At 34.8% G+C, this 24980-nt stretch overlaps 3 protein-coding genes across 3 annotated transcripts; 1 reads left to right on the forward strand and 2 right to left on the reverse strand.

The window, feature by feature from the left end:
• Positions 1-12356: 12356 nt before the first annotated feature.
• Positions 12357-13242, forward strand: LOC136063593 (zinc finger BED domain-containing protein RICESLEEPER 1-like). The gene is made up of 2 exons (XM_065764208.1): positions 12357-12885; positions 12950-13242. The coding sequence occupies exons 1-2, from the start codon at positions 12357-12359 to the stop codon at positions 13240-13242; spliced, it is 822 nt and encodes a 273-aa protein (XP_065620280.1).
• A 1809-nt stretch (positions 13243-15051) lies between these two features.
• On the reverse strand, positions 15052-17047 carry LOC136063591 (linoleate 13S-lipoxygenase 2-1, chloroplastic-like). The gene is given in 4 exon segments (XM_065764206.1): positions 15052-15392; positions 15395-15906; positions 16311-16577; positions 16858-17047. Coding segments are annotated over 4 exon segments (1155 nt in total). The 5' UTR covers positions 16989-17047; the 3' UTR covers positions 15052-15147.
• Positions 17048-18523: 1476 nt separating this feature from the next.
• Positions 18524-23100, reverse strand: LOC136063594 (linoleate 13S-lipoxygenase 2-1, chloroplastic-like). The gene is made up of 4 exons (XM_065764209.1): positions 23059-23100; positions 19864-20101; positions 18702-19030; positions 18524-18598 (listed from the first exon to the last, which is right to left on the reverse strand). The coding sequence occupies exons 1-4, from the start codon at positions 23098-23100 to the stop codon at positions 18524-18526; spliced, it is 684 nt and encodes a 227-aa protein (XP_065620281.1).
• Positions 23101-24980: the final 1880 nt, after the last annotated feature.

The raw sequence follows: 24980 nt of genomic DNA on the forward strand, positions 1-24980 counted from the left end.
GAACCAAGACATCAATCTAGTACTTGCCCTAAGCGAGCTGCAGTGAATCTGGTAGTGGCAGAAGAGGGTGAGGTAGAAGGTGAACAGGAGGGTGAAGAGGTGTATAATGATGCAGATCCGTATGTCTATGATCCCAATGAGGTCTAAGAGGATGAGGAAGGCGTGCCATTAGGGCAGTCTTTGGTGATTCAGAGGTTATTACTCACACCAAGGGTGGAATTTGGTGACTAGCGGAATGAGATCTTCCGAGCACGATGCACCATCAATAAAAGGGTCTGTGATTTGATCATAGACAGTGGCAGTGTAGAAAACATTGCGTCGAAAAGTTTGGTTACCAAGTTGGGATTGAAAACAGAAAAGCATCCCTCCCTGTACAAGATAGGTTGGATCAAGAAAAGTACGGAAACTCTTGTTACTCAACAATGTCGTGTTACTTTTTCTATGGGTAAATATTATGTAGATGAAGTAGTTTGTGATGTTGTTGAAATGGATGCATGTCATTTAATACCGGGTAGACCTTGGCAGTATGATATAGATGCTACTCATAAGTGTAAGGATAATGTGTATGTGTTTTTTAAGAATGGCAAAAAAATTGTCCTTGGTCCTATTAAGGAAGGCAGTAGACCCAAAGCTTCTAAAGTGGAGGGGAAGCCAGCACTCCTTATAGTGAACAATGAAGATGAGTTTGACAAGGATTGTAAGGAGTTGAAACAGGTATATGCTGTAGTAGTGACAGATGGTGAGCCAAAGAAAGTTGCTGAGATACCTGAGGCGATTCAGCCATTGATCAAGGAGTTTGAAGAGCTTTTTCCAGAAGAGCTGCCTGCAGGTTTACCACCTATGCGTGACATCCAGCATTGCATTAATTTAACTCCTGGAGCTAGTCTACCAAATCTGCCACATTACAGGATGAATCCTCAAGAGGGTCAGATTCTACAGGGGCAGGTGGATGAGCTTTTGAGCAAGGGGCAGATTAGGGAGAGTGTGAGTCCATGTGCAGTACCGGCATTGTTAACACCAAAGAAGGATGGAAGCTGGCGTATGTGTGTGGATAGTCGAGCCATCAACAAGATCACAGTCAGGTACCGATTTCCTATTCCAGGACTAGATGACATGTTTGATATGCTGAGTGGGTCCAAGTGTTACACTAAGCTGGATCTCAAGAGTGGGTATCACCAGATTCGGATCCGACCTGGAGATGAGTGGAAGACAGCTTTTAAGACAAATGAGGGGTTGTATGAGTGGATGGTAATGCCTTTCGGATTGTCTAATGCTCCCAGCACTTTCATGAGACTTATGAATCAGGTATTGAAACCATTTATTGGAAAGTTTGTGGCAGTTTATTTTGACGATATCTTGATTTACAGTAAGACAGAAGCAGCCCACTACAATCATGTGCGAGAAGTATTAGCGGTGTTGCAGGCCAATGAGTTGTATATCAACTTGAAAAAGTGCAGCTTCTTGACTGATAAGTTGTTGTTCTTAGGGTATGTGGTCAGTGCGGATGGGATTCATGTTGATGAGGATAAGGTCCGTGCAATCAGAGAGTGGCCAACCCCAATGACAGTGAGTGATGTGCGAAGCTTTCATGGGCTAGCAACCTTCTATTAGCGTGGTTCGTTCGAGATTTCAGTAGCATAGTAGCCCCTATCACTGAGTGTCTGAAGAAAGGGAAGTTCTCATGGGGAAAAGAGGCAGAACAAAGCTTTGCCTTAATCAAGGAAAAGTTGAGCACAGCCCCGGTTTTGGCATTGCCTAACTTTGATAAGGTGTTTCAGGTGGAGTGTGATGCATCTGTGGTCGGGATAGGCGTTGTTCTTTCACAAGACAACAGACCAGTAGCATTCTTCAGTGAGAAAGTTTGTGAAGCTCGAAGTAAATGGTCAGCCTATGAACTGGAGTTCTTTGTTGTAGTACGGACTCTTAAGCATTGGGAGCACTACCTAATTCAGAGGGAGTTTGTATTATACATGGATCATCAGGCATTAAAGCACATCAACAGTCAAGTTAGCATTAACAGGATGCATGCTCGGTGGGTAGCTTATATACAGCGCTTTCATTTCACTCTGAAGCACAAGTCTGGTGTCACCAATAAGGTGGCTGATGCACTCAGCAGGCGAGCATCGTTGTTGACCACCCTACGTACTGAAGTTGTAGGGTTTGATTGCCTCAAGGAGCTGTACGAGAATGACAAGGATTTTGGTGATATTTGGGGTAAGTGTCAACAAACTCATACTGCTATCAATAGTATGTACATCCAGGATGGTTTCCTTTTTCGGGGCAACCAATTATGCATCCCTAAGAGTTCATTGAGGGAGTAGATTATTAGGGAACTGCATGGTGGAGATTTGGGTGGACATATGGGCAGAGATAAGACTATAGCACTGGTGGAAAAGAGGTATTATTGGCCACAACTCAAGAGGGATGTTGGCAATCATGTGAGGAAGTGTCCAATCTGCCAAACTGCTAATGGACAATCTCAGAATACTAGTTTATATATGCCTTTGCCAGTTCCACAAGCACCATGGGAAGATCTGTCTATGGACTTTATACTGGGTCTTCCTCGAACCCAGCGAGGTATGGATTCTGTTTTTGGTGTGGTTGACAGGTACTCCAAGATGTCCCATTTCATAGCATGTAAGAAGACTTCAGATGCTACTCGAGTAGCCAATCTGATCTTTAAAGAAGTTGTGCGTTTGCATGGAGTGCCAAAGTCCATCACTTCTGACAGGGATACCAAGTTCATTAGTCACTTCTGGCGAACTTTGTGGAAGCGTTTTGACACTTCCTTGAATTACAACAGCACTAGTCATCCACAGACTGATGGCCAGACAGAAGTGGTTAATCGTACTTTGGGGAATCTGATTTGGTGTATCTCAGGTGAGAAACCCAAGCAGTGGGATCTTGCATTGTCCCAAGCAGAGTTTGCATATAATAGCCCAGTCAATAGAAGTACTGGTAAGTCTCCATTTGCCATTGTCTACTGCGTGCCCCCAAAACACGCTTTGGACTTGGTACCTTTACCTGAGCTTCCAGGAGTGAGTCAAGCAGCAGAGAATATGGCTGACCGTATTCAGGCCATGCAAGAGGAGGTGAGGCAGAAACTGGAAGCTACAAATGCTAAGTACAAGGATGCTGCTGATAAGAAGAGGTGTGAGAAGATCTTCAATGTTGGGGATTTAGTGCTGGTGTATCTTAGGAAGGGGAGATATTTCCTGTTGGTACCTACAACAAATTGAAGGACAAGAAGTACGGGCCATTTCAGATTACTAAGAAGATCAACAACAATGCTTATGTGGTTGCTCTTCCTCCAGATATGAGCATTTCTTCTACCTTCAATGTTGCTGACTTATATGATTATCATCCTCCTGATGAACCGGATAGTGGGAACTCGGGGTCGAGTTCTTTTCAAGTGGGGGGGACTGATGTAGAACAGACAGCACATGCCTTCTTGGAGCAGCAAGGGCACAGGAAGTCACAACGCAAGATCAAAGGGGGGTGCCAGTAGGGGCCATCAGAGGTAACAGTGTCGGAATTGCATGAAATTTGGCAGGTTGAAGGGAAACGGCGTTCTGATCCAGATTCATGACATGCCATGAACGTCACCAAATTTTAGGCAAATTCCTTCGTTAAGGCCCCGAAAACAATGTTTTTGCTATTTATAGTAATATTTGTTTTTCCTTAATAACTTTTAGTTTAAAAGTCAGAATAAGGTCCCATCTGTTTTGGGACGACCCTTAAGGTCAGTAGTTTACGATTCTGCGTTTAACTCAATTTTGCCATTTTTGGTAAAATTCAGTAATTTTGTCACCTAATCGCTTAATTAGTGCGAATTAGGGTTTTAAACATTTTTGCTCAGTATTTATATGTTTTGTAGCCATCAAAGGCAAAACAGACTATTATCAATAAACATAGACATTTTGTCAATTTTCTCTTCTAGTGGATTCCAGTTTTATCTCCTTGTGGATTTAGGGAAACCCCTCGTGGATTCGAGGTTTACTACCCAGAAATTAACAATTTAGTTTCTGTTTCATCAAGAGAGTATCGTGTGTGCTCTTCTTCAGGCTTCCGCAACATCAATAATCAACTATGAAGCATGGACGCGGCTGAGAGGGTGCCGCACCGAAGTTCAATGTGGCCCAACGCAGGGTGCGGTGTCCGATGCGACTGCCCGCGCGTTGATGCCGTGTCTAAGATGTTGTTGTTGTTGTTGTTGTTGTTGTTGTTGTTTTATTTTTATTTTTATTTTTTTTACGGATTCACGCTGACTCGACTTTGATTCGTACCAAACTGGGCTGATTTTGCCAGAATTGGGCCATATCGAATGAATCGGGTCATATCGACTGGTGGCCGAAACGGATCGAAATCAGCCTTGAATCATGCTAGAATAACCGAAATTGGTTTTAAATGAGGTCCAAACATCCTAAATCTATCATTCCTTAATTTTATTCTGAATATTTGTTGCTTCTTTTGTGTTTTCTTTTTTTGTTTTGTGTTTCTTGCCTTCTTCTTTCTTTGTTTTGTGAATCAAGGCATACTAATGTGTTTTTTTAAGAATATTTTAATAGTAAAAATATATAGAAAATATAAATAAAAATATTTTCAATAATTTTTTAATCGCCGCACCCGCATGCACCCTACTTTTTCAAAAATTGCTGAGTCCCGCACCCACACCCGCATGGAAAACACACCTGTGCTTCATAGGTAATCAACCCTGTTAGGTTCTAAATGTTTAGAACAATTGGTAATTGTGAACACAAACTTGTCTAGATATAGATCTTAGAGTCTATAGGTATTATTAGACAATGCTCAAGGTGATTCAAGTCAAGATTCAAGAACATACAAGCTACAGGAAGAAGATTTCATAATCTGCTTAATTCGATCGATCGAAGAATAGACTCGACTGATCAAGATTCGTATCTACAGAATTTTAATTAAGCTCAAACAGCAGTTCAAGCCTATTAAGGATTAGGGTTTCAAGTCTACTTCTTCTATTATATAGAGGAAACATTAAGTACGTTTTTAAAAGGCTTTTCAGAGAGAGAAAAGAGTGTATCTTTTGTAGATCTAGGGTTTTGTACCCAAAAGTTCTCTAGAGTCTTTGTTGAGTTGCGTGTTAAATCTTTTGTGAGATCTAGAAGTATTTACCTTCATACACACACATTAAATTATCAAGATCAAGATTTACATCAAGAACTTGATGGTTGTTTCAGTTGCTGCATAAAGAACATTCAAGAAGATCAAGAATCACAAGTAGGAGAACTTGTGGTTACTGCAGATCAAGGAAAAAAGTAGTCCATGGACTCGGAGCTATCATGGGGTCGTGGTAATAAGTTTTCTACTCGAAATAGCAATAGAATGTTAGTGGTCTAACTTCTATTGTACAAACTTTAATTCTTTCATAGTGGATTTGTTTTTTACCTTGAAGATAGCTAGGTTAAAACCTCCCTAGGTTTTTACCGGTTTAGTTTTTCTGGGTTATCATATCGTTGTGTTATTTATTTTCCGCACTTTACAATAATATGATATATTTGTATTAACTTAGATCTGATAATTTGACTAAGTAATCACTTGACTAATTAATTAGGTTAAACAATCTAGTTTTATAGGAGTCTAAAAATGTGCAAGTGACATAAGAGTAGGTTAGCTCTTGTGTTAGATCCTTTGATCTAAGAGTTGACTCTTGATCCCTGTTATCATGGATAATTTTAAGTGTCTTACTATTTTTAATTGTGATGATTTGAATAAAAATGACACTATTGTTTCTGTTGATCTTTTTGATGCCTGTGAAACTCTCCGTAAGGAATTATTGAAATCTATGAAAATTGCTAAGAAATTCCAGGAATAGTTAAAATTGGAAAATCTTGAAAAAGAGGAATTGGTTGTTACATTAGATGAATCTAATAAAAAGAATGAATTTTTGAGAAATCAAATTTCCCCTCAAGATGAGAAGATGAAAAGCTTGGAACAAGAGTTAGTTGAATCTAAAGCTAAAATTGAAAATTTGACTAGTACCAAGCCTGTTGTTGGTAAGAGAAGTGTTTCTATTTCTCTAAAGCCTAAAACTGAGAAAGTTTATATCACTGCTTTCGAGAGGAATAATAAAGAAAATGCTTATTTTACTAGGTTAGACAAAGGTAAAAGTTCTGATGTAAACGGTGTAATTTCTAAACTTATGTCTAAACCTATTGCTAGATAGCATAATAAATCTGTTTTTGTGCTTCTTGTCACCTTTGTGGTGTTGTTGGTCATATTAGACAAAATTGTTCTTTGTTGAGGCAAAAACCAAAATCTGAGACTAGATTTGTTGTTAGCATTACTGATATTCCTAAATTTATTCTTGTTTGTCACTTTTGTGGTGTTTCTGGTCACATTCATCTTAATTGTCATAAATTGAAATTTAAAAATTCTGTATTTCAATTTAGGATATGTAATGATATTTCTCCTGCCATAAGTCCATATAAATTGTTTTATATTCTTTTGAAAAATTTAAGCTTGTTGGCTTGTGAAAGGAATTTGCAGGATTTCAGTCTTTCTTAGAAAATTGGTGTAATCCCTCAAATACACTCTGCTTTTCATGGATTTTCATTTACAAAGCCTAAGACTCTTGCTATATGGGTGAAAAAAGATTCTCTAAGGTAAGTGTTGTTTACTTGTCCTTGATTTAATTCTTTCATTTTTTTGTGAACATGTTTTGTTTCTGTTTTTGGTTGTTTTATTTTTTAGGTTGTTTTTTATTAAAAAAAAATATCCAAAAACATTGAAAATTTTCAAAAAGAGAAAAATATTTTATTTTGTGTCTAGTTTTATTTTTCTTGAGGATTACATTAGTTATGATATCTCTCTCTTGATTTAGAACATGCTTGACATTATGAAGAAACTTGAATAGTATGTGTTATATAAGTACTAAGCTATTTTTGATTTTGTGTGAGTATGTATTAGTTTGTACATGTATTCATGGGTTAATTAAGAAATTGATATTTCTTGTTTGTGTACCCTCTATAGCTTAGTTAAGCACTATCATACATAGCTTTGTATTGTTCACTTAGTATAATGTGTGCTTTTTATTTTTGGTCATAAATTTTTTTTTAAACCAAAAAGATTTTTGTATTTTGTATTATATATCATGGATTTGACTAAGTAATCACTTAGCTAATTAATTAGGTTAAACAATCTAGTTTTATAGGGGTCTAAAAACGTACAAACCTAATCAACATGAATGGTCCAATATTGGAGTTTTGTTTTGTTTTGTTTCTACTTGCAGCTTTTTAGACATGTCAAACAACTTGAAGATTTTATAATTTTCTTGAAAACTATATCACAAGGATTGCACCAATAAAACATCGACCACGTACGTTTAGAACGACAAAAAGAAAAGGGAAAAAAAAAAAAAAAACTCAATAGTTTCCTTATTTTCCACATGCACTCAATCCTAACCATTCATGAATTCTTATAAAACATCAAAATTTCATTATAAGATTTAGGGGTTAATGGCACTTTCCCCTTGTAACTGTAGGGTACTCCCCTCTAAACTTTGAAACCGAGAAATAATTAATCTCTTTGAAATATTGAAAATTAACAAGTTATTTATTGTCGCTACAAAACTCCTTTAAATTTAACTCCTTTTTAATGGATGTATTTTCCAAAAACAAATATTGTACACTATTCATAATAAAATTCCCATTAAACCTCTCATAAACACTAAAATAACAATTTTTTTTTATATAGATCAAATAGCACTAGTTTGCCGCCAACCAAAATAGGTCAAATTAATGACAAAGAATCCTATTCATATTCGTTGTTGAATCGCTCAATTTTACCATGCTGTGGGTTGGTTGCCGATCGAAGGAGGGAGGTCGAGAATCCTCTTTGAGTTTGGCCCAAATTTGGCTCGTTTTTGCACCAAAATGGTGAGCACTATTGATAAAGCCAAATCTAAAGATGTGTGACACCAGCTAGGGTGTGGTGAGTGAGGTAACAAAGAAACAAGGTGAGCGATGATGTTTTAATATCAATAAAAGATGTAAATGTTGATATGTTTTCCTATGTTAACCAAAAAAAAAAAAAAAATCATGCAACATACAAGAAGAAATTTTTTTAATTTTTATTTAAAAAGAGTATATGATATATTGGAAAAATATACGTGTGTATAACATCTTTTATAGATGTAGGGTTAAGATTTGTAGCCCAAGCCCAAAAGATCTAGAGTTTGAGCCCAATGAACCCAAAACAATGAATTTGTAGATAGTGGGTGAAAGAGCTGAGTTGAATAGGAATTAAACACCGGCTAGCATGGGATTCAAAAATAATAAACATAAAAACACTCATAAAGCCTGATTGAATAGACATCCAAGGAGATAATTTATAAATTAGAATATTGTTTTTGAACTCTAACAATATTTTATCCTACAGTTTCTCTTCTTCTCCCCCTCCCCCCTTTTTCCCCTTCTTTCTTATGGGGAATCTTTTACATTATATAGTGCCTTTCGGATCATCTTGGTTGTACACTTGTTAGTCATCTGAGCATCTACTTGAGTATATATCCCATCAGGCATCTTTTTTGGTTCTCTGGGAGTGGTGGTGGTTAGGGGTATCTAGTGACCCGGATCAACCGACCTGCCCGACCAAACCCGCCCAAACCAAAGGTCCACGAGAGGCTTCGAATTCACTCTACGGTCGGTCACGGTTTGACAAATGAAAAACCCGAATAATTCGGTTCAGATTCGGGTTTCAAAATATTTCACCTGAAAAACCCAAACTGACCGAATTATTTATAAATAAAAAATATACTGTATTGATTTAACTATGCCAGGAACAGCCCATCCCCATTCAGCAATGCCAGCCCGAGACTCAAAGCACACACCTTCCCAACATTAATATCAGCCGTTCATCTCAAATTAAATTTTAAAATTAATGGTGTTGATGAGAGCAAAACTAATTAACTGAGCAGGACATGACCGGTAACAGTGGCACAATAACCCATTCTAAATCAACGGTTATAATCCAAGATGAAAAGCCAATCTAACGGTGAGAATTAAATAGGAAAGATCTGATATCTCTCACTTCCTTTCATGGGTTTTCTCATGTTTCAGTTTTCACTTCAGAGACAAAGTTCAGGGCATGGACTCATGGCTTCCCATTCACGCCTCCTACCCTTTTCACTCTTCCTCACCTATTCAGTCTTCACTTCTTCAGTCTCAGACTCTCAGTTCTTTGCCTGGCTCTCTCAAACTCTCACAATCCCACACTCTATAAAGTATAAAGACTTTGAATCGTTTCTCTAAATCCAAAGTACAAACCCTAGCCTCCTCCAATGTCGTTACCCACTCCCCTCTCCGCCTCCAAAGCCTAGTGCCACCGTCGTTGTCCACTCCTCTCTTCATAGCTACCGCCGGTGTTTAGTCCTCACCTAGCCACTGTGTACTCTTCACTGAGTCAGTACGGTAATTTTTCTTTGTTTCTCATCTTTCTCTTTTGTTAGTCTCGTTGGTTTCAATTTTTATGGAAATCAAATGTTAAAATCAAATAAACCAAAGATTCATACTATGAAACCCTAACTAAAAAAAACTTAGAAACCCTAACTATTGTACTTTAATTCTTTGTTCTTTTTCTTTAATCAATTTTGATCTTGTTTTAATTTTATACAGGATTGAAAGCTGACTCCAAGTATCATTATCTGCCTCAAGTTTGAAACCTGGTTTTCTTTAAGGTATGGTTTTTATTTTCCTTTGTGTTTAGTAAAAAATAATAATAATATGTAGGTGACTCCAGTGATTATTTGAAGTTTCTTTTTACAAAAAGGGTCATGATCACTTAAAAAGAATTTTATTTGGTTAAAAGCCCTATAAAAAGTTAATAAACTTACGGTGAAATACTTAATCCATTCATGTGCTCCTTTAATAGGTATTTGATAGTCACTGACAAAGAACCTATGGTGATATTCTTAGCATAAGCTCCTATAATGGGTATTTGGTAGTCATGGATGAAGTAGTGATTTTTAGTACAATTGCTTAAGCGTTTGCATATCTAAGTATTTTATGATACTCTTTTTAGAGTGTTGTACATCTTTTATATACTATCTTCTTAGGAGCTTGAACTAAATAAAAAAATGGAAAACAAATCAACTTACTTTGGTTGTAAAGTCTGCTATTAAAATATCAATTTGTTATTATAAATACTAGAATTATTTTATTTTCCTTTGGGGTGTACAAGATAGATGCAATCCAAGCGGTTATGCATGCAACATTGGAATGTAAATCCTCTAACTTGTGTGTGTGTGGGTTTTTTTTTTTTTTTTTTTTAATCCTCTAAATGATAAATATAAGATTGTTGAAGTATTTACATTTAATGCTCTAATGTAAATCCTTAACCATAAGTTTATGAAGTATTTACATTTAATCAATAATCATGAGTGATCGATTGTAGTCATATTTCTAATACCACCTAATGACTCTAATCTATAATTGTACTTTTTAAGATAAGTGGTTCATAGGGCTGTTAAGTTGCAAAAGAATCTGAGAGACTGATTTTATAATATTGATCCTCAGTCACAACTTTGGTCAGTTGGAATATTATTTTCAAATAAAGACAAGATAGTTTTGCTTACTACTGACAACATAAAATATGCAACTTCAAAATTTTTTAACAACTCTAAGCTTTTCAATTTAGACAAGGTTTATTTAACATTTTTGGTTATAGCATCTTATGGAAGTTTTAGTTTACCTTGCTTTGTTTTTAACACATTTAACACCTAGAAGTTGATTATATGAGAAGATTGTTATGATGTGGCTGTTCCTAAGTTTATTTCCAACACCTAGAAGTTGCTTTGTTTTTAACACATTTATATGAGAAGATTGTTATGATGTGATTAGTATAATCATGCAATTTGTCACTGCTAAGAAGAGATTTGTGATCTTGCATGTCCCTAATTAATTTACTTCATTGAGTGATTTGTGATCTTGCTAAGAAGAGATCTGTGATCTTTCTTTCTAATAATCTCTTCTGATTATATCTGTGATCTTGCAAGATATTGGTTTTTCTTTTTGGTTTGTGTGGTTATTATTTATTATTAGAGCTATGAATTATACTTGTTACCCTAGTTTGCTAATATGTATCTTTTTTTTTTAGGTCATGGAAACCCCCACTAATGAACCCTCTGTCCAAACACTAGCTGCTACAGAAGATGATGGTGCTATTCCCACCCAAGTTGAAGCTTCTGCTGTTACCCAATCTGAAGTAGTTGCTGCATCTGAGTTGCCCCCAATTCCACCATGCCAAGTGAGTATGACAGCCCCTGTTAGTGGTACTTGTAGTGGTAGGAAAAAGTCTGTTGTTTGGGGTCACTTTGAAAAAGTAAAGATAGGTGAGGTTGATACTAGTAAAACTAAGGCTATTTGTAATTATTGTCAAAAATCGTATAATGCTGATAATAAGACTTCTGGTACTAGTAATTTGTTAGCCCATGTGCCAATACATCCCAAGAACCCTAATAGAGATGATCTAGTTAAATGGCATAAAACATTAGCTTTTGAACCCAAAAAGGATGGAGAAGACAGATTCCACCTTGTGTCAACATCCTTTTATGTTGAGGCTTCTAGAAAGGCATTGGCCGAAATTATTATAATTGATGAATTGCCTTTTAGGTATGTTGAGGGGTATGGGTTTAAGAAATATGTAACTACCTTACAACCTAAGCTTCAATTAAAGGATATCTCATCTTGTCAAACTGTGGCTAGAGATGTGATTGGCATTTATAATAGTGAGAGAGAGAGAAGTTAAGGAAATCCTTGAAGGGTTGTAGGGTGTGTCTCACTACGGACACATGGACTTCTATTCAAAATCTAAATTATATGTGTCTCACATGTCACTTTATTGATGATGCTTGGAAATTGCATAAGAGAATTATAAATTTTTGTCAAGTTGAAGACCACAAAGGGGAGACTATAGGTAGAAATATTGAGATGTCATTGCGTGAGTGGGGTATTGATGGGATATTTACATTGACAGTGGATAATGCTAGCTCAAATTTAAGAACAATTAAATTTTTACAAAGGGTGACTAAGGATTGGAATGGGACAGTTTTATGAAATGAGTACATGCACATGAGGTGTTGTGCCCATATCCTAAATCTCATTGTGGACAAAGGTTTGAAAGAGATAGATGCATCTGTTGCTAAGGTGCGTGAAGCTGTGAGGTATGTGAAGTCCTCACCCAATAGAAGTCAAACTTTTAGGAGTTTTATGGAGCAGTTAGGTATGGAGTCCAAGAGTCTTCTTAGTCTAGATGTACCTACTAGGTGGAACTCAACCTATATCATGTTAGAAACTGCTGAAAAATTTGAGAAAGTGTTCATTTGAATGGATTTTGAAGATGATGGTTATTCGTCGTACTTTAGGACCAAGGAAGATAGTGGTGGTTTGGGGTCTCCGTGTATGACTGATTTCCAAAACTATAGGGCATTTGTGACTTTCTTAAGGCTTTTTTATAATGCAATGAAGAAATTTTCTGGTTCCTTGTATGTTACTTCAAATGCATTCTATGATGAGATCTTTGTTATTCAGGAGAGTATTTCCAATTTAGTTAAATCCCAAAACACTCTCTTGAAAAGCACAGCCACAAACATGCAAACTAAATTTGAGAAGTATTGGGAGGAAGGGGAGAAAATTAATCCTCTTTTGTATGTGGCTGTGGTTCTTGATCCACGAAAAAAATTGAGCTTTTTGAAGTTTTCATTTTCTGAAATTTATGGGAATGTAGTTGCAGAAGTGATGGTTGATAAGGTGAAAGATCTTTTGTATGAGTTGTATAATTTTTACACTTCTATTCATTCACCAAATGTGCAAGAACAAAGTGGGAGTGAGAGGACAGAATTGGAAAGTGATGCTAGTGATCCATATGTGATGGTTCACTCGCAATATGAACGCTTTTTTGCAAGTTGAGCAATCTGTAGGTTGTAGTAATGAGCTTGAGAAGTATTTGGCTGAAAACTGTGATGGTAGAAATGAGGTGAATTTTGAAATATTGGAGTGGTGGAGGGATAATTGTAATAGGTACCAAGTGTTATCTAAAGTTGCTAAGGATATGTTGGCTGTACCAGTTTACACTGTTGCATCTGAGTCAGCATTTAGCACTGGAAGTCGAATTGTTGATCCATTTCGAAGTTCACTGTCTCCTCTCATGGTTCAAAACCTTGTATGTTCACAAAATTGGCTTCAAGCCACAGTTCCAATTTCTCATCGCTAGTCAAAGGATGATGTAGAGGCATTGGAGGAGGAGTTACTTGACTTAGGTAATATGTTTAAATTCTGAAATTTAGTCTATTAATTTTATTGAATGTCTCATGTATTCAAGCAAAATTAAATCTGTTGTGTTTATTTCCTATTCTTTTCTAGTTTTAAATCCACAACCAACATCAACTGAAACAGCAAATACTAGCTCAAGCAAGGGCTCCACTTCAGGCAAGCGACCCTTGATCAGCATTGATGATTAATCACTGACTTGGTATGATTCTGCCTTTAGCCCCCTACTGTTATAAACTTGGTTTCCTTACTAGTTGGTCTTATATTAGGTACTAATGTATTGTTTGTTGAATATTTTTTTGTCTATTGTAGGAGGATGGTAATTTATTTTGTAATGAAGGCAGCATTTTGGGAATATTTTGGACGCTTTTTTGGACATATTGCTTTCTAACTTGTAACAATACTCAATTGTCAATGCTTATAGAAAAGAAATCTTAGTTCATAGGTTTTCTTTTCTATTAGTTATAGACTTATAAACTATAGAGTAGTCGTTCAATGCTTTGGAAAAGCTATTTTTTTGAAATACCTATGGTATTTGATTGTTGTAACTAATTATATTGCTTGGAACATTGTGTAACTACCAAGCTTTCTGCCTTGTGGGTTACTGCCCAAAAAACTTGCAGTAACTGCCTCTATGTTACTAAGTATATTATCTGTTGTGATTTATTTGTTGCTGGAAATATTGTTTGTTGTGGTTGGCAGGTTTTATAGGTGTTGAGCAGCTTACTGCCTAGTTGCTTATTACCTTTTTTTTTTTTTGAGCAACAGATTACATATTATTTGTTGTGTTTATTTTTTGTGGATAATGTGGGAAGCCTTAAGAAACTTAGCATGAACTCTAAACTATATGTGTATTCACTGCAATGATTAATTATGCAATTACAAATTATTTTGGAAGTTGCATCTGCCAACAAGCAATTTATGTAAGGGGGTTTTATAAAAAATTTCGTATGATAAGATCATATATAAGAACATAGAGACATTGCAATACAAGCTGTCATTTTTTTTCACTTTGGCTCCCTTTATTTATCTTGTAAGGTTACAAAAGTCACTACTCACAATCACCACTGCCATCGCCTATAAATGTCACAATCACCATTTTCTTCAGCACCCCCATGTTCTCTTCACCACTGTATTACCTATTGGTATTGTAACACTGTTGAAAGCCTAATGATTTCATTTTAGTCCAAACCTTAAGGGTCAAATGTAGCAATTTAAAGCTTGTGAATTAAATTGTAGTATAATAAATTTACAAGGCGGAAAATTGTAATGTTCCATTAAAAAAAATTTAAGGGAGAATTACACCAAACTCCCTTGAGATATGAAAAAATGATAGTGATTCCAAAGTTTTTCAAAAACTCTAGGATCAAATTGAAAGTTTTAAAAACATAAGCACCAAAATGAAAATAGCCTTAAAATATTAAATATAGGAACCAAAAATATGTTTTTGTATAATTAAGTAAATGTACATTGTTTTTCACAACAAATCTCACATTTGTTGAGTTGAAAATTTTATTCCTATATAAGCTTAACACCGACAACACTTTATTATTCAATATTAATAAGTTGTCGCATCTACACTCGTAAAATTTGTTGTGAAATATGTCATGACTCACTAGACTTCTTGTGTGAAAGAAAACATCGCGCTGAAAGAAGCACCTCACTTGGGGCAAAGCCTTAATTCTATAATGGTACCAATGTACCTATGATGTAAAGTTCTAGTTTTTCACCTACATATGTGAAATTATTGTAGTTACACAAAAAATTATTTGGCACTCTTATTCTTATAATTTTCAATATGAAATGTGTTGGAATTTGAGGTAATCTATGACAATACAATATTTCAACTTCAAACGGAAATGCTACATGGAACTCCCTTTCCAGTCACTCCAGGAGGTGAGAATGGCTTCAAGAGCTCACATGGCACAACCCCAGCTCCATTTCTGTTCTTCAAATCTTGGTTTGCATTCCTCTCATCAATAGTCCCCTCAAGCTCCATCAACCTCCCATTAAACTGTTCAAAAGCCGCCTTTATAACCGGGTTCTCAGCCCATGTTGGCTCTATTTTCTCCCCTATATACTCCTCCTCTGGTAATGACTTGATAGTATGTCCATAACAGCCATCATTCTTGTTGCTTGCATTTGTGAAGGGAAGCATTGTAGAAGTGCACCTTCAGGTTTTTTCAAGAAGGTTTTCCAAGCTTCTTTTGAAGGGTCTTCAGTGGGCATGTTAGTTCTAGCAATAGTAGGCCAGTTAGGGAAATAGCCTGTGTTAGTGTATTGTCCAAAGTGCACTGCTGCATGGTGTCCTGATGTCACCCATACTATTGTTATGATGATCTCTATGAGGTTTTTTGGCGTTTTAAGGACTGGCCACCATGGTTCATCCTTTTTGTCACCGTGGCCTACTATTCTAATCTCTGTCCACCATGCTTGGAGCTCTCGATCTGATTCTATGAGACTTGGGTTAGGGTAATAGTGATTGACATAGTCACTCACCCACTCTTTCATAGAGTCTCAAAGGAGGAAGCCATCATTGGCATAAGGGTAGTCCTCAATTGTGAGCTTTAGGCCATGTGGAGCTGCTGGATCTTCAACAGCCATTCCCCTGCATTCAAGCAATGAAAAGAGGAAAATTATTAGATAATTCGAGAGCAATGCTCACTCTTTTCACATGAGAGGTGGGCTCCACATGTGGGTCCTATCATAGGATCTGCTCCTAATGTGAGAGGAGGAGAGAGTATATACGTATTACTTAATAAAAAAAATGATAGAGTACAATTATATTTAGAAAAAGTGAAATTTTAAAATTTGTGTTTAATTTAGTCAAAAATGAGTTGAAAATGATTAATTCATACTAGTGCTAAACAATCAAAGAGAAGAATTGTTATGTGTTGACAATTTGGTAGTGTTAGGACTTAGTTATTGCACAATAAACCTTAGATGGACAACATCATAAGAAATCATGACTTAAGTTGTTGCTTGTTTGTGAAAGGTTAGTTATCAAAGTACCTACTAATTAAGTCAGCTGGTAGTGCCTGTAGGTTGAACTGCCACTCTTGGTCATAGGCCAAGGAGCTAAGCTCCGTGGAGTATTTGCCATGGGTGAATGACTTCTCAAAGATCCCTTCTCCATTGATAAGTGTTTCTCGAGCAAGAGCATTGATATCAATAGTGTATCGGAAATGTGGGTGCAACAGTCTATAGATTGGGTGCATCTTACTGAATTGCCTATTTGTGGCTATGATATAAGGTTCTGTAGCACAATGAGTTCTTAGCCTGCAAAATAATTTGTCCTTTCAGTATAGATGGTATGATAATATGAAGAATGAGAGCCAAAGTTCTAAATCTAGGGAAAATGATTCTCTCCATTGAAGATTAAATAATTATATATTGAAACGGGAAACGGGGTTTTGTGATTGATATATTATAAAAGTGGTTTAGCGAAGAATTCTTCAATCCTTATAGACCATATAAACAGTAATGAAATAGGGAAAAATATTTTTTTATAGCATTTCTCATGAGCAAATGGTAAACAAAATTTAGAAGTGGAACATACCAGTGACTAACTTGTTGGTGATAACTAGACTCATGAGCAAGGACATGAGCTTTGGCAAGTCTCCAAAGCCATACACTTGTAGAATCCCAACAAGGTGTGAAAACTTGTTTCCATTGTGGCTTCCCATCCATGGGTGGCCGAGTCAATTCAATGGCTAGGGGCCATAATGTGCCACCTGGGGTTAGGAGGAGCAGTGTCTGTGACCCATACAGAGTTGTGCCTTCAATTGTCTTACTTTACTCACATATGGTAAAAATAGATCATGGTAATCTATAATGAACAACTTTTTCTGACTTATGGCCTAGCATGTATACAAATTTATGTGAGAAAGAAATCAATATATAAATGGTCATAGTGTTTATCAGTTATATATGCTACCACCTCAACGGTAATTTAGCCTTTCATTTCTCGTTCAACTAATTCTGTTGTGATTGCTGAATCTTGCGGTCCATAGATCTTAGGATCAAGTTTACTCTTCAATGGCCATTCCTACTTGATGTTCAGGCGTTGCTTACTTGCTTTATAAATGTTTGATCATCATTCTAGCGTAAAACACTTCATTATAATATATATGTTTTTACCTACTTTCAATTGTAATTTTAAACTTTATATATATATATATATCATGCTAACGAGTGCCCTTAGAGTATTGGTTAACAATCCATTTTAGGAAAGTTTTGACACCACTTTTATGGGAAATGAAAAAGGTGCCAAAAAATTAATTGATTTTTTTTTTCTTTTCACATAAAAAATTTCTTTAAATGAATTATTAACTAATACCCTAAGGGCATTTGTTAGCATTTCCCATATACGTGTGTGTGTGCGCGCGCGTGCGCGCTCTCTCATGATTATATCTTCCAAAGACTCATATCTGTTTTTGTTTTTATATATATTATCCTTTAGGGGCAATTGACTTTGATTTATTTTATTTTTTATTTTTTCCTTTACAAGCAATGTTAAAGACAATTTTTTTCACATGCAATTTGTTAAGGTAACAAGTTATTATCATGGTTTTGAAACCTGGGTCGTTTAAGGTTTTTGAAGTCGGACTAAGGTTTAACCGAGATCAAACCGTGATGTGTCGTTTAATTTTTTAATATATTTGATAATTAAATTGGTTTATATTTATTAATTTTTCATTCCTAACCAACAAGATGTGCGTGACCCAATGGTTTGCATGCTGGAGATGATATTTCTTTTGCTGAAAGCAGGTTCAAGTCCTACCAATAGCATTTTTTCATCAATTATTACTAAAATAATGATATGGGTGAACCAGATTCTTATAGAACTGGTCCAAGGATCAATTCCTAGTTAACCCGGTCAGATCAGCCAGTAAATAATGACATGGGCGAACCAGGTTCTTATAGAGCGGTCCAAGGACCGATTCCTAGTTAACCCGGTCGGACCAGCCGGTCCGTTCTAGGTTTAAAAACAATATTTATTATTAGAGCAAACATCTCTTTCATTTGGACGTGTCATTAATACCATTTTTATTATTTATTGATCACAAAATATCATTTTAACAATGTAACGTGATACTTTGATTTTTTGTTTTGGTTGTACTGTTAAAAAAAATGTTTATATGTGCATACCATACCATAGGATTATGGACGCTTATGCACAATGCTTTGGAAGAAAATGTCAATTTATCATACCTTGACCAACTTTATGCTATGTGGGTTGACACCAGCAAGAGTTTGCCTAGAAAATTTCTCATCCTTAAACCAAAAGAATTTGTCTCCTACATGCACAAAAACCATATAATTAGAGAAAGAGTAACATAAATATAAATAGCAATGTCAAAGATAGCATATATATATATATATATATGAGTTTATTTTCACATTGTCCATTGTTTCTGGGGCCTCAAAGCGCAATACGTTATCTATTGTATTAGTTATAGCCTTGACTAGTCGAGGCAAAAGGGTTTTGAGAAACCCTTTGTTTTCGTTTTTGAGACTAGGCAACTTAACTCCTTCATTGAAAAGTGAATCCATAGTTGTGAAGTTGGGAAATCCAAGGTCTTCGTCGATGATTACAGTCTCTAGGGTTGGTATTACTATATGCAACGCTGAGCGTACAATTTTCGTTAAGAATGCTACTTGCTTTGCTTCCGAGAAGGCTTCATCCCTTGGAATGTAAATGTTGCTTCCCCTTTTCTCATACAATGGATCTATGTATATATAAGGAAATTGTTCATATATAGGTTAGAATCAAGTATATGAATGAAAGGGATAAATTTACACTTTTATGCTAATTTATTTTGTTTTGTTATATTTAAGTTTTGTTTATTGAACCCTAAAAAAATGAAAAACCATATAAGCATCTCATAGAGACTTTCAAAAAATAAAGAGTGACTCTATTACATAAATTTTAGCACAATTTGTTAAAGTACATTACTAAAGTGTTGAGTTTATATAAAAGTGATTGTCTATCATTCATAGTTAATTACTTCCCTAAGTTATGAACTATAGAAAAGACAAAAATGATTAAATTTATAAGATAACAATATTCTATTTCATTCTATCTTGCTTTTATATATATATATATATTATGTTTTGAAACCCTAGGATACGATAATATCCAAAATCCTACTCATATCTCATTTTATAATGATTTTCAAACGTTGGGGCCACCAAGGCAACAGAGAAGACCGGCCTTCATTATTTTTGTCTTTATTACTCTCGTTAGAAATACGTTGCTAGAGGCAGAGAGGAACATAATCCATGACAGGTTACCTACTATATATGTCACATGCATATTTTGAAAAGTCATTCATTGAAAAGAAACATTGAAGATAATGATCTCAAATCATTTTTTCATTGATTGGAGGTGACATTGACAATGTCCAAGTGTCATATTTCCAACACTTCTGTCCAACATATTTACCAAAGTATAATTATTTTGCTTTCAGGGTTTCTGTTTTCCCTACCTCTTATTCAATGGCCATTAATCTTGAACCGCAGCCATAGGACCTTTTTTTTGTAGTGTATGGTAATTTAGTACCTGTGTCACACCGAGGGCGCCCAGTCCTACAACGTCTAGGATAAGGGTGGACTTTGCCCCCCAGTACTGGTCTTTTAAGATCCATATTAGTATCAGGATCTCCAAGATCATTGTACGCATCATAACCATACACCCTCTCAAAACTCTTGCGCTCTCCTTGGCCATTACCTTGCAAAATCCCAAGCTCTTCTTCTCTTAGCTTCCTCAGTCCTCTTGGTGTTTGTGATGGCAAGTATGACTGCTTCACAACCAAACATATACAAGCCACAATCCAAAAGAAAAATCAATAGGAAAGTCTTAATATAAGAACACAATATACCTAATATATAGATATTTATGTATGTATGTGTGTGTGTATATATATATGTTAGGTTACCATTGCTGTTATGTTATGGGTGTGTTTATATAAGTTGTTTAAAAAACTGTGTTTAATTTGAGTTTAAAATGAACATTTGTAAAAAGGTTATAAAGAGTTGTGTTTGTAAAATAAAGTTTTGAGTTTTAAAAACGTTATTTTAAACTCCCAAAACACCCAACCAAACAAACGCATGAAATTTTATCTTACTTTTCCTCAAAAGCCTCGGTTCAAAGTCTATGCTGAACCACATCTCGCTATAATAATGCAAATGGTTATAATTAGAACTGTGCTTGACTTTCATATTTTTTTTCTTTGGTTGATCCTATGCATGATATTCAATCATGGTGTTTCAAGTGCGTGGATATTTTTGACGATGATATGCGGAAAAGTCGGATATGAATTTGTGACTATTAGCTGGATAAGAGATATGGGAGATCTTAAATTTTGTACTCTTTACTTATAACTCACATATCCCAAGAAAAAACACACACATTTGGATGTGATGTTTTTCTTTATTACAAAAATAAGAAAGATATGGAATGCAAAATTTAAGGAAAAAAATAACAATTGTGGTTGTTTAATTGGCTTTTTATTATTCTATGACTTGTTTAATTTATAAAACTGAATTCAGAAAATAGTACAACCATGAAGACAAATTTCGAAATGGACCACTTTAAAATAAAAATAAAAACAAAAACAAAAAACAATTGTGTAAATATAAGGACCACTTTTTTACACATAAAAAATGTGTAAAATAAAAGGACCACTTGCTCTTACATAGTGTATGAATTTTTATTTTTATTTTTTTTAGAATCTAGTATATGGAAAATTGATAGTCCACAAACTTTGTTATAGGGTTACCTATAAACATTGTTATAGGGTTACATTATCATTAATTATTCTAATATATAAATATATATATATATATATATAAATTCTATAATATATATCAAAAATATTATTTTATATATATTTAAAACCTTTACTAGAATAGTCACGTCAAAATTTCTTCAAATAATAAAAATAGATAGGTCGATATACTAATACAACTATAATAACACCTATTAATAATTACTATTATTATTATTAGATATTATATTTAGAAAACAAATAATATATATAAAGGGCTAATCATAACCCATTCATATTCAATGTAATAAAAATTCTATAAATAAAATTATTTATTGTCATTTATTTAATCAACAAACCAATGTCAAACTAAAATTTAAACTCAATTATTAAACGTGTTCGTTTTTAGACCCTTTAAAATACAATCATATTAATTTAGTTAATTAACCAAGCGATTATTTAGTCAAATTATCATATTTAGGTTAACACGAATATATCATATCAATATATAGTGCAGAAAATAAAAAACACAAAAATATAATAACCCAGGAAAATCAAACCGGTAAAAAAACCTGGGGAGGATTTAACCTAACTATCCTCAAGGTAAACTGAATCCACTATGAAAGAATTGAAGTTTAAACAATAGCGACTTAGACTATTAACATCCTATTGCTACCTCGAGAAGGAAACTTACTACCACGACCACATGATAGCTCCGAGTCCATGGACTACTTCTTTCTTGGATTCTCAGCAAGTACAAGCACTCCCACTTGTGTATCCTTAAGCTCTTGAATCTACAACTGAATCGATCATCAAGTTTTTGACATAGTCTTGATTCTTGATAATCCTAAGTATGTGTGAAGGCAAACACCTCTAGATCTCATAAAAGATTTACACACACAGCATAAAGAGCAACATCAAAACGTGGCTACATTTTTCCCTTTTATACCTAGGGCAAAATATAAAACCCTACACGTCAAACGAGCTTGAACTGAGTTGGAAAATTCTGTAGAAAAACAATCTACACAACTTTCGATCGATCAAGTCTAATTCTTGATTGATCGAGCCAGGCAAGTTTACACAGTAAATCCTGCAGTAACTCGATTCCAACTTTATATAAAAACACATACTTTGAGCAAGTCTAAAAAAGACTAAAACCGTTTTGATTATGTTTTGCCAACATTACAAAATGAAATTCTAATACATTAGTTCCTAATTCCTTATAACCTAACAAAACGAATCAAATTCAAATATATACAATAGTGTATTTGTGAATAAATTCAAATATATACAATAGGCAGTTGTCTATTTAGCATGGACTGAAACGTTAAGTACTTTAGCGATTCCGCGGCAAACAAAGTTACAAAAATTGTGTAAACATCAAACACGTGGGTATTAATATTATTGTATTGTTTCGTATGGCTAAGAAGATAGAGTGATGGTCACTCCACAAGTATAAGTGTTTATGGGGTGGGGGAGGGGAGGGGAGGAGAGACAAGGGGCAGGGTTCAAGTTTCTAGAAGAGAGCTTCACACACATATATATATTTAAATTAGACTAGAGTAGAAATTATATCTTGTATCCAAAAAAAAATAATAATAAATACATAAAAATAAAAAGATAGAGTGGAAATTGACTATAAATTCTTGTGGCCATTCTCATTCGTGAACTCTTCCATTCCTGGTGAAAATTAATCGATTAACACTATCAGTTCTGAAATTCATAACGTGAAGCATAATCCTTTACTCTAAATTTCAAACCCTTGTGAGAGTGAGGTTTGGAAAACTAACACTTTTAATAGATGACTTAGTAAATGGATTATATAGAAAATCTTGAGGCATTTAATTTTGTCAAAGGACTAACTAATGACAAATTTTTTTATTATAAAACTATATAAGTGAACCCATTAATAGTAATGTTGCATATGTTGATGCATGAGTTTTGAGGGCAAGTTTTGGATTCAGTGCATAGAAATACTAGGCTCAAACCGATTCCATGTTTTGATCTTCATCATGACTCGCCCAATTCATTGTGTTAATCTGATGGGGCTTAGCCAAATCTCTTGTTATCCTGCTGTGTGCTAAGTGCTAATTGCTTAATTAATGCTGGCGAATTGTGCGTATCTATCTCCTAGAAATTGTTTTGGGGGGAAAAAAGGACTTTGCTGAAACACATACTTTGAGCAAGTCTAAAAAAGACTAAAACCGTTTTGATTATGTTTTGCCAACATTACAAAATGAAATTCTAATACATTAGTTCCTAATTCCTTATAACCTAACAAAACGAATCAAATTCAAATATATACAATAGTGTATTTGTGAATAAATTCAAATATATACAATAGGCAGTTGTCTATTTAGCATGGACTGAAACGTTAAGTACTTTAGCGATTCCGCGGCAAACAAAGTTACAAAAATTGTGTAAACATCAAACACGTGGGTATTAATATTATTGTATTGTTTCGTATGGCTAAGAAGATAGAGTGATGGTCACTCCACAAGTATAAGTGTTTGTGGGGTGGGGGAGGGGAGGAGAGACAAGGGCCAGGGTTCAAGTTTCTAGAAGAGAGCTTCACACACATATATATATATATATTTAAATTAGACTAGAGTAGAAATTATATCTTGTATCCAAAAAAAAATAATAATAAATACATAAAAATAAAAAGAAAGAGTGGAAATTGACTATAAATTCTTGTGGCCATTCTCATCCGTGAACTCTTCCATTCATGGTGAAAATTAATCGATTAACACTATCAGTTCTGAAATTCATAACGTGAAGCATAATCCTTTACTCTAAATTTCAAACCCTTGTGAGAGTGAGGTTTGGAAAACTAACACTTTTAATAGATGACTTAGTAAATGGATTATATAGAAAATCTTGAGGCATTTAATTTTGTCAAAGGACTAACTAATGACAAATTTTTTTATTATAAAACTATATAAGTGAACCCATTAATAGTAATGTTGCATATGTTGATGCATGAGTTTTGAGGGCAAGTTTTGGATTCAGTGCATAGAAATACTAGGCTCAAACCGATTCCATGTTTTGATCTTCATCATGACTCGCCCAATTCATTGTGTTAATCTGATGGGGCTTAGCCAAATCTCTTGTTATCCTGCTGTGTGCTAAGTGCTAATTGCTTAATTAATGCTGGCGAATTGTGCGTATCTATCTCCTAGAAATTGTTTTGGGGGGAAAAAAGGACTTTGCTGAAAGAATTGACATATAGTAGTCAAGAAGCCTTAAGAAACTTAGCATGAACTCTAAACTATATATGTATTCACTGCAATGATTAATTGTGCAATTAATAAGTTCCAGTTAACTCAACTAGTAAAGTCTCTGATGGTTGATTCAGAGATCTGGGGTTCAATCCCCGCCTATACCGAAAACCGATTGGTGTCTTGGTTTAATAATAAATAACTATTATTAGGAGCAGATGTCGACATAGGTTTAAACTATCTCAAAAAAAAAAAAAATTGTGCAATTACAGGTTATTTGGGAAGTTGCATCTGCAACAAGCAATTTATGTAAGGGGGTTTTATATATATTATAAAAAAAAAAAAAATGTTATGACAAGATCATAAGAACATAGAGGCATCGCAATACAAGCTGTTGTTATTTGTTTTCACTTTGACTCCCTTTATTTATCTTGTAAGGTTACAAAAGTCACAACTCACAATCACCACTACCATCACCTATAAAGGTTACAATCACCATTTGTTCAGCACCCCAGTGTTCTCTTCACCACTGTATTACCTATCGGTATTGTAACACCATTATTGAAAGTCGATTTCATTTTAGTCCAAACCTTAAGGGTTAAATGTAGCAATTTAAAGCTTGTGAGTTAAATTGTAGTATGACAAAATTACAGGCGGTAAATTGTAATGTTCCACTAAAAAAAATTTAA

The sequence above is a fragment of the Quercus suber genome, unplaced genomic scaffold, assembly GCF_002906115.3.
Source record: "Quercus suber isolate HL8 unplaced genomic scaffold, Cork oak 2.0 scaffold_545, whole genome shotgun sequence".
Taxonomy (NCBI): Eukaryota; Viridiplantae; Streptophyta; class Magnoliopsida; order Fagales; family Fagaceae; genus Quercus; species Quercus suber.

Excerpts from the sequence above, each read along its gene's own strand:
- LOC136063593 (XM_065764208.1), top strand. The coding sequence starts at position 12,357 with ATGGATTTTGAAGATGATGGTTATTCGTCGTACTTTAGGACCAAGGAA. Across the intron at positions 12,886-12,949 it reads AGAATTGGAAAGTGATGCTA|GTTGTAGTAATGAGCTTGAG; the intron begins GTGATCCATATG and ends AGCAATCTGTAG.
- LOC136063594 (XM_065764209.1), bottom strand. The coding sequence starts at position 23,100 with ATGAATTGGGCGAGTCATGATGAAGATCAAAACATGGAATCG. Across the intron at positions 19,031-19,863 it reads GCGCCCTCGGTGTGACACAG|ATCCATTGTATGAGAAAAGG; the intron begins GTACTAAATTAC and ends ATATATACATAG. Across the intron at positions 18,599-18,701 it reads CCCCAGAAACAATGGACAAT|GAGACAAATTCTTTTGGTTT; the intron begins GTGAAAATAAAC and ends TTGTGCATGTAG.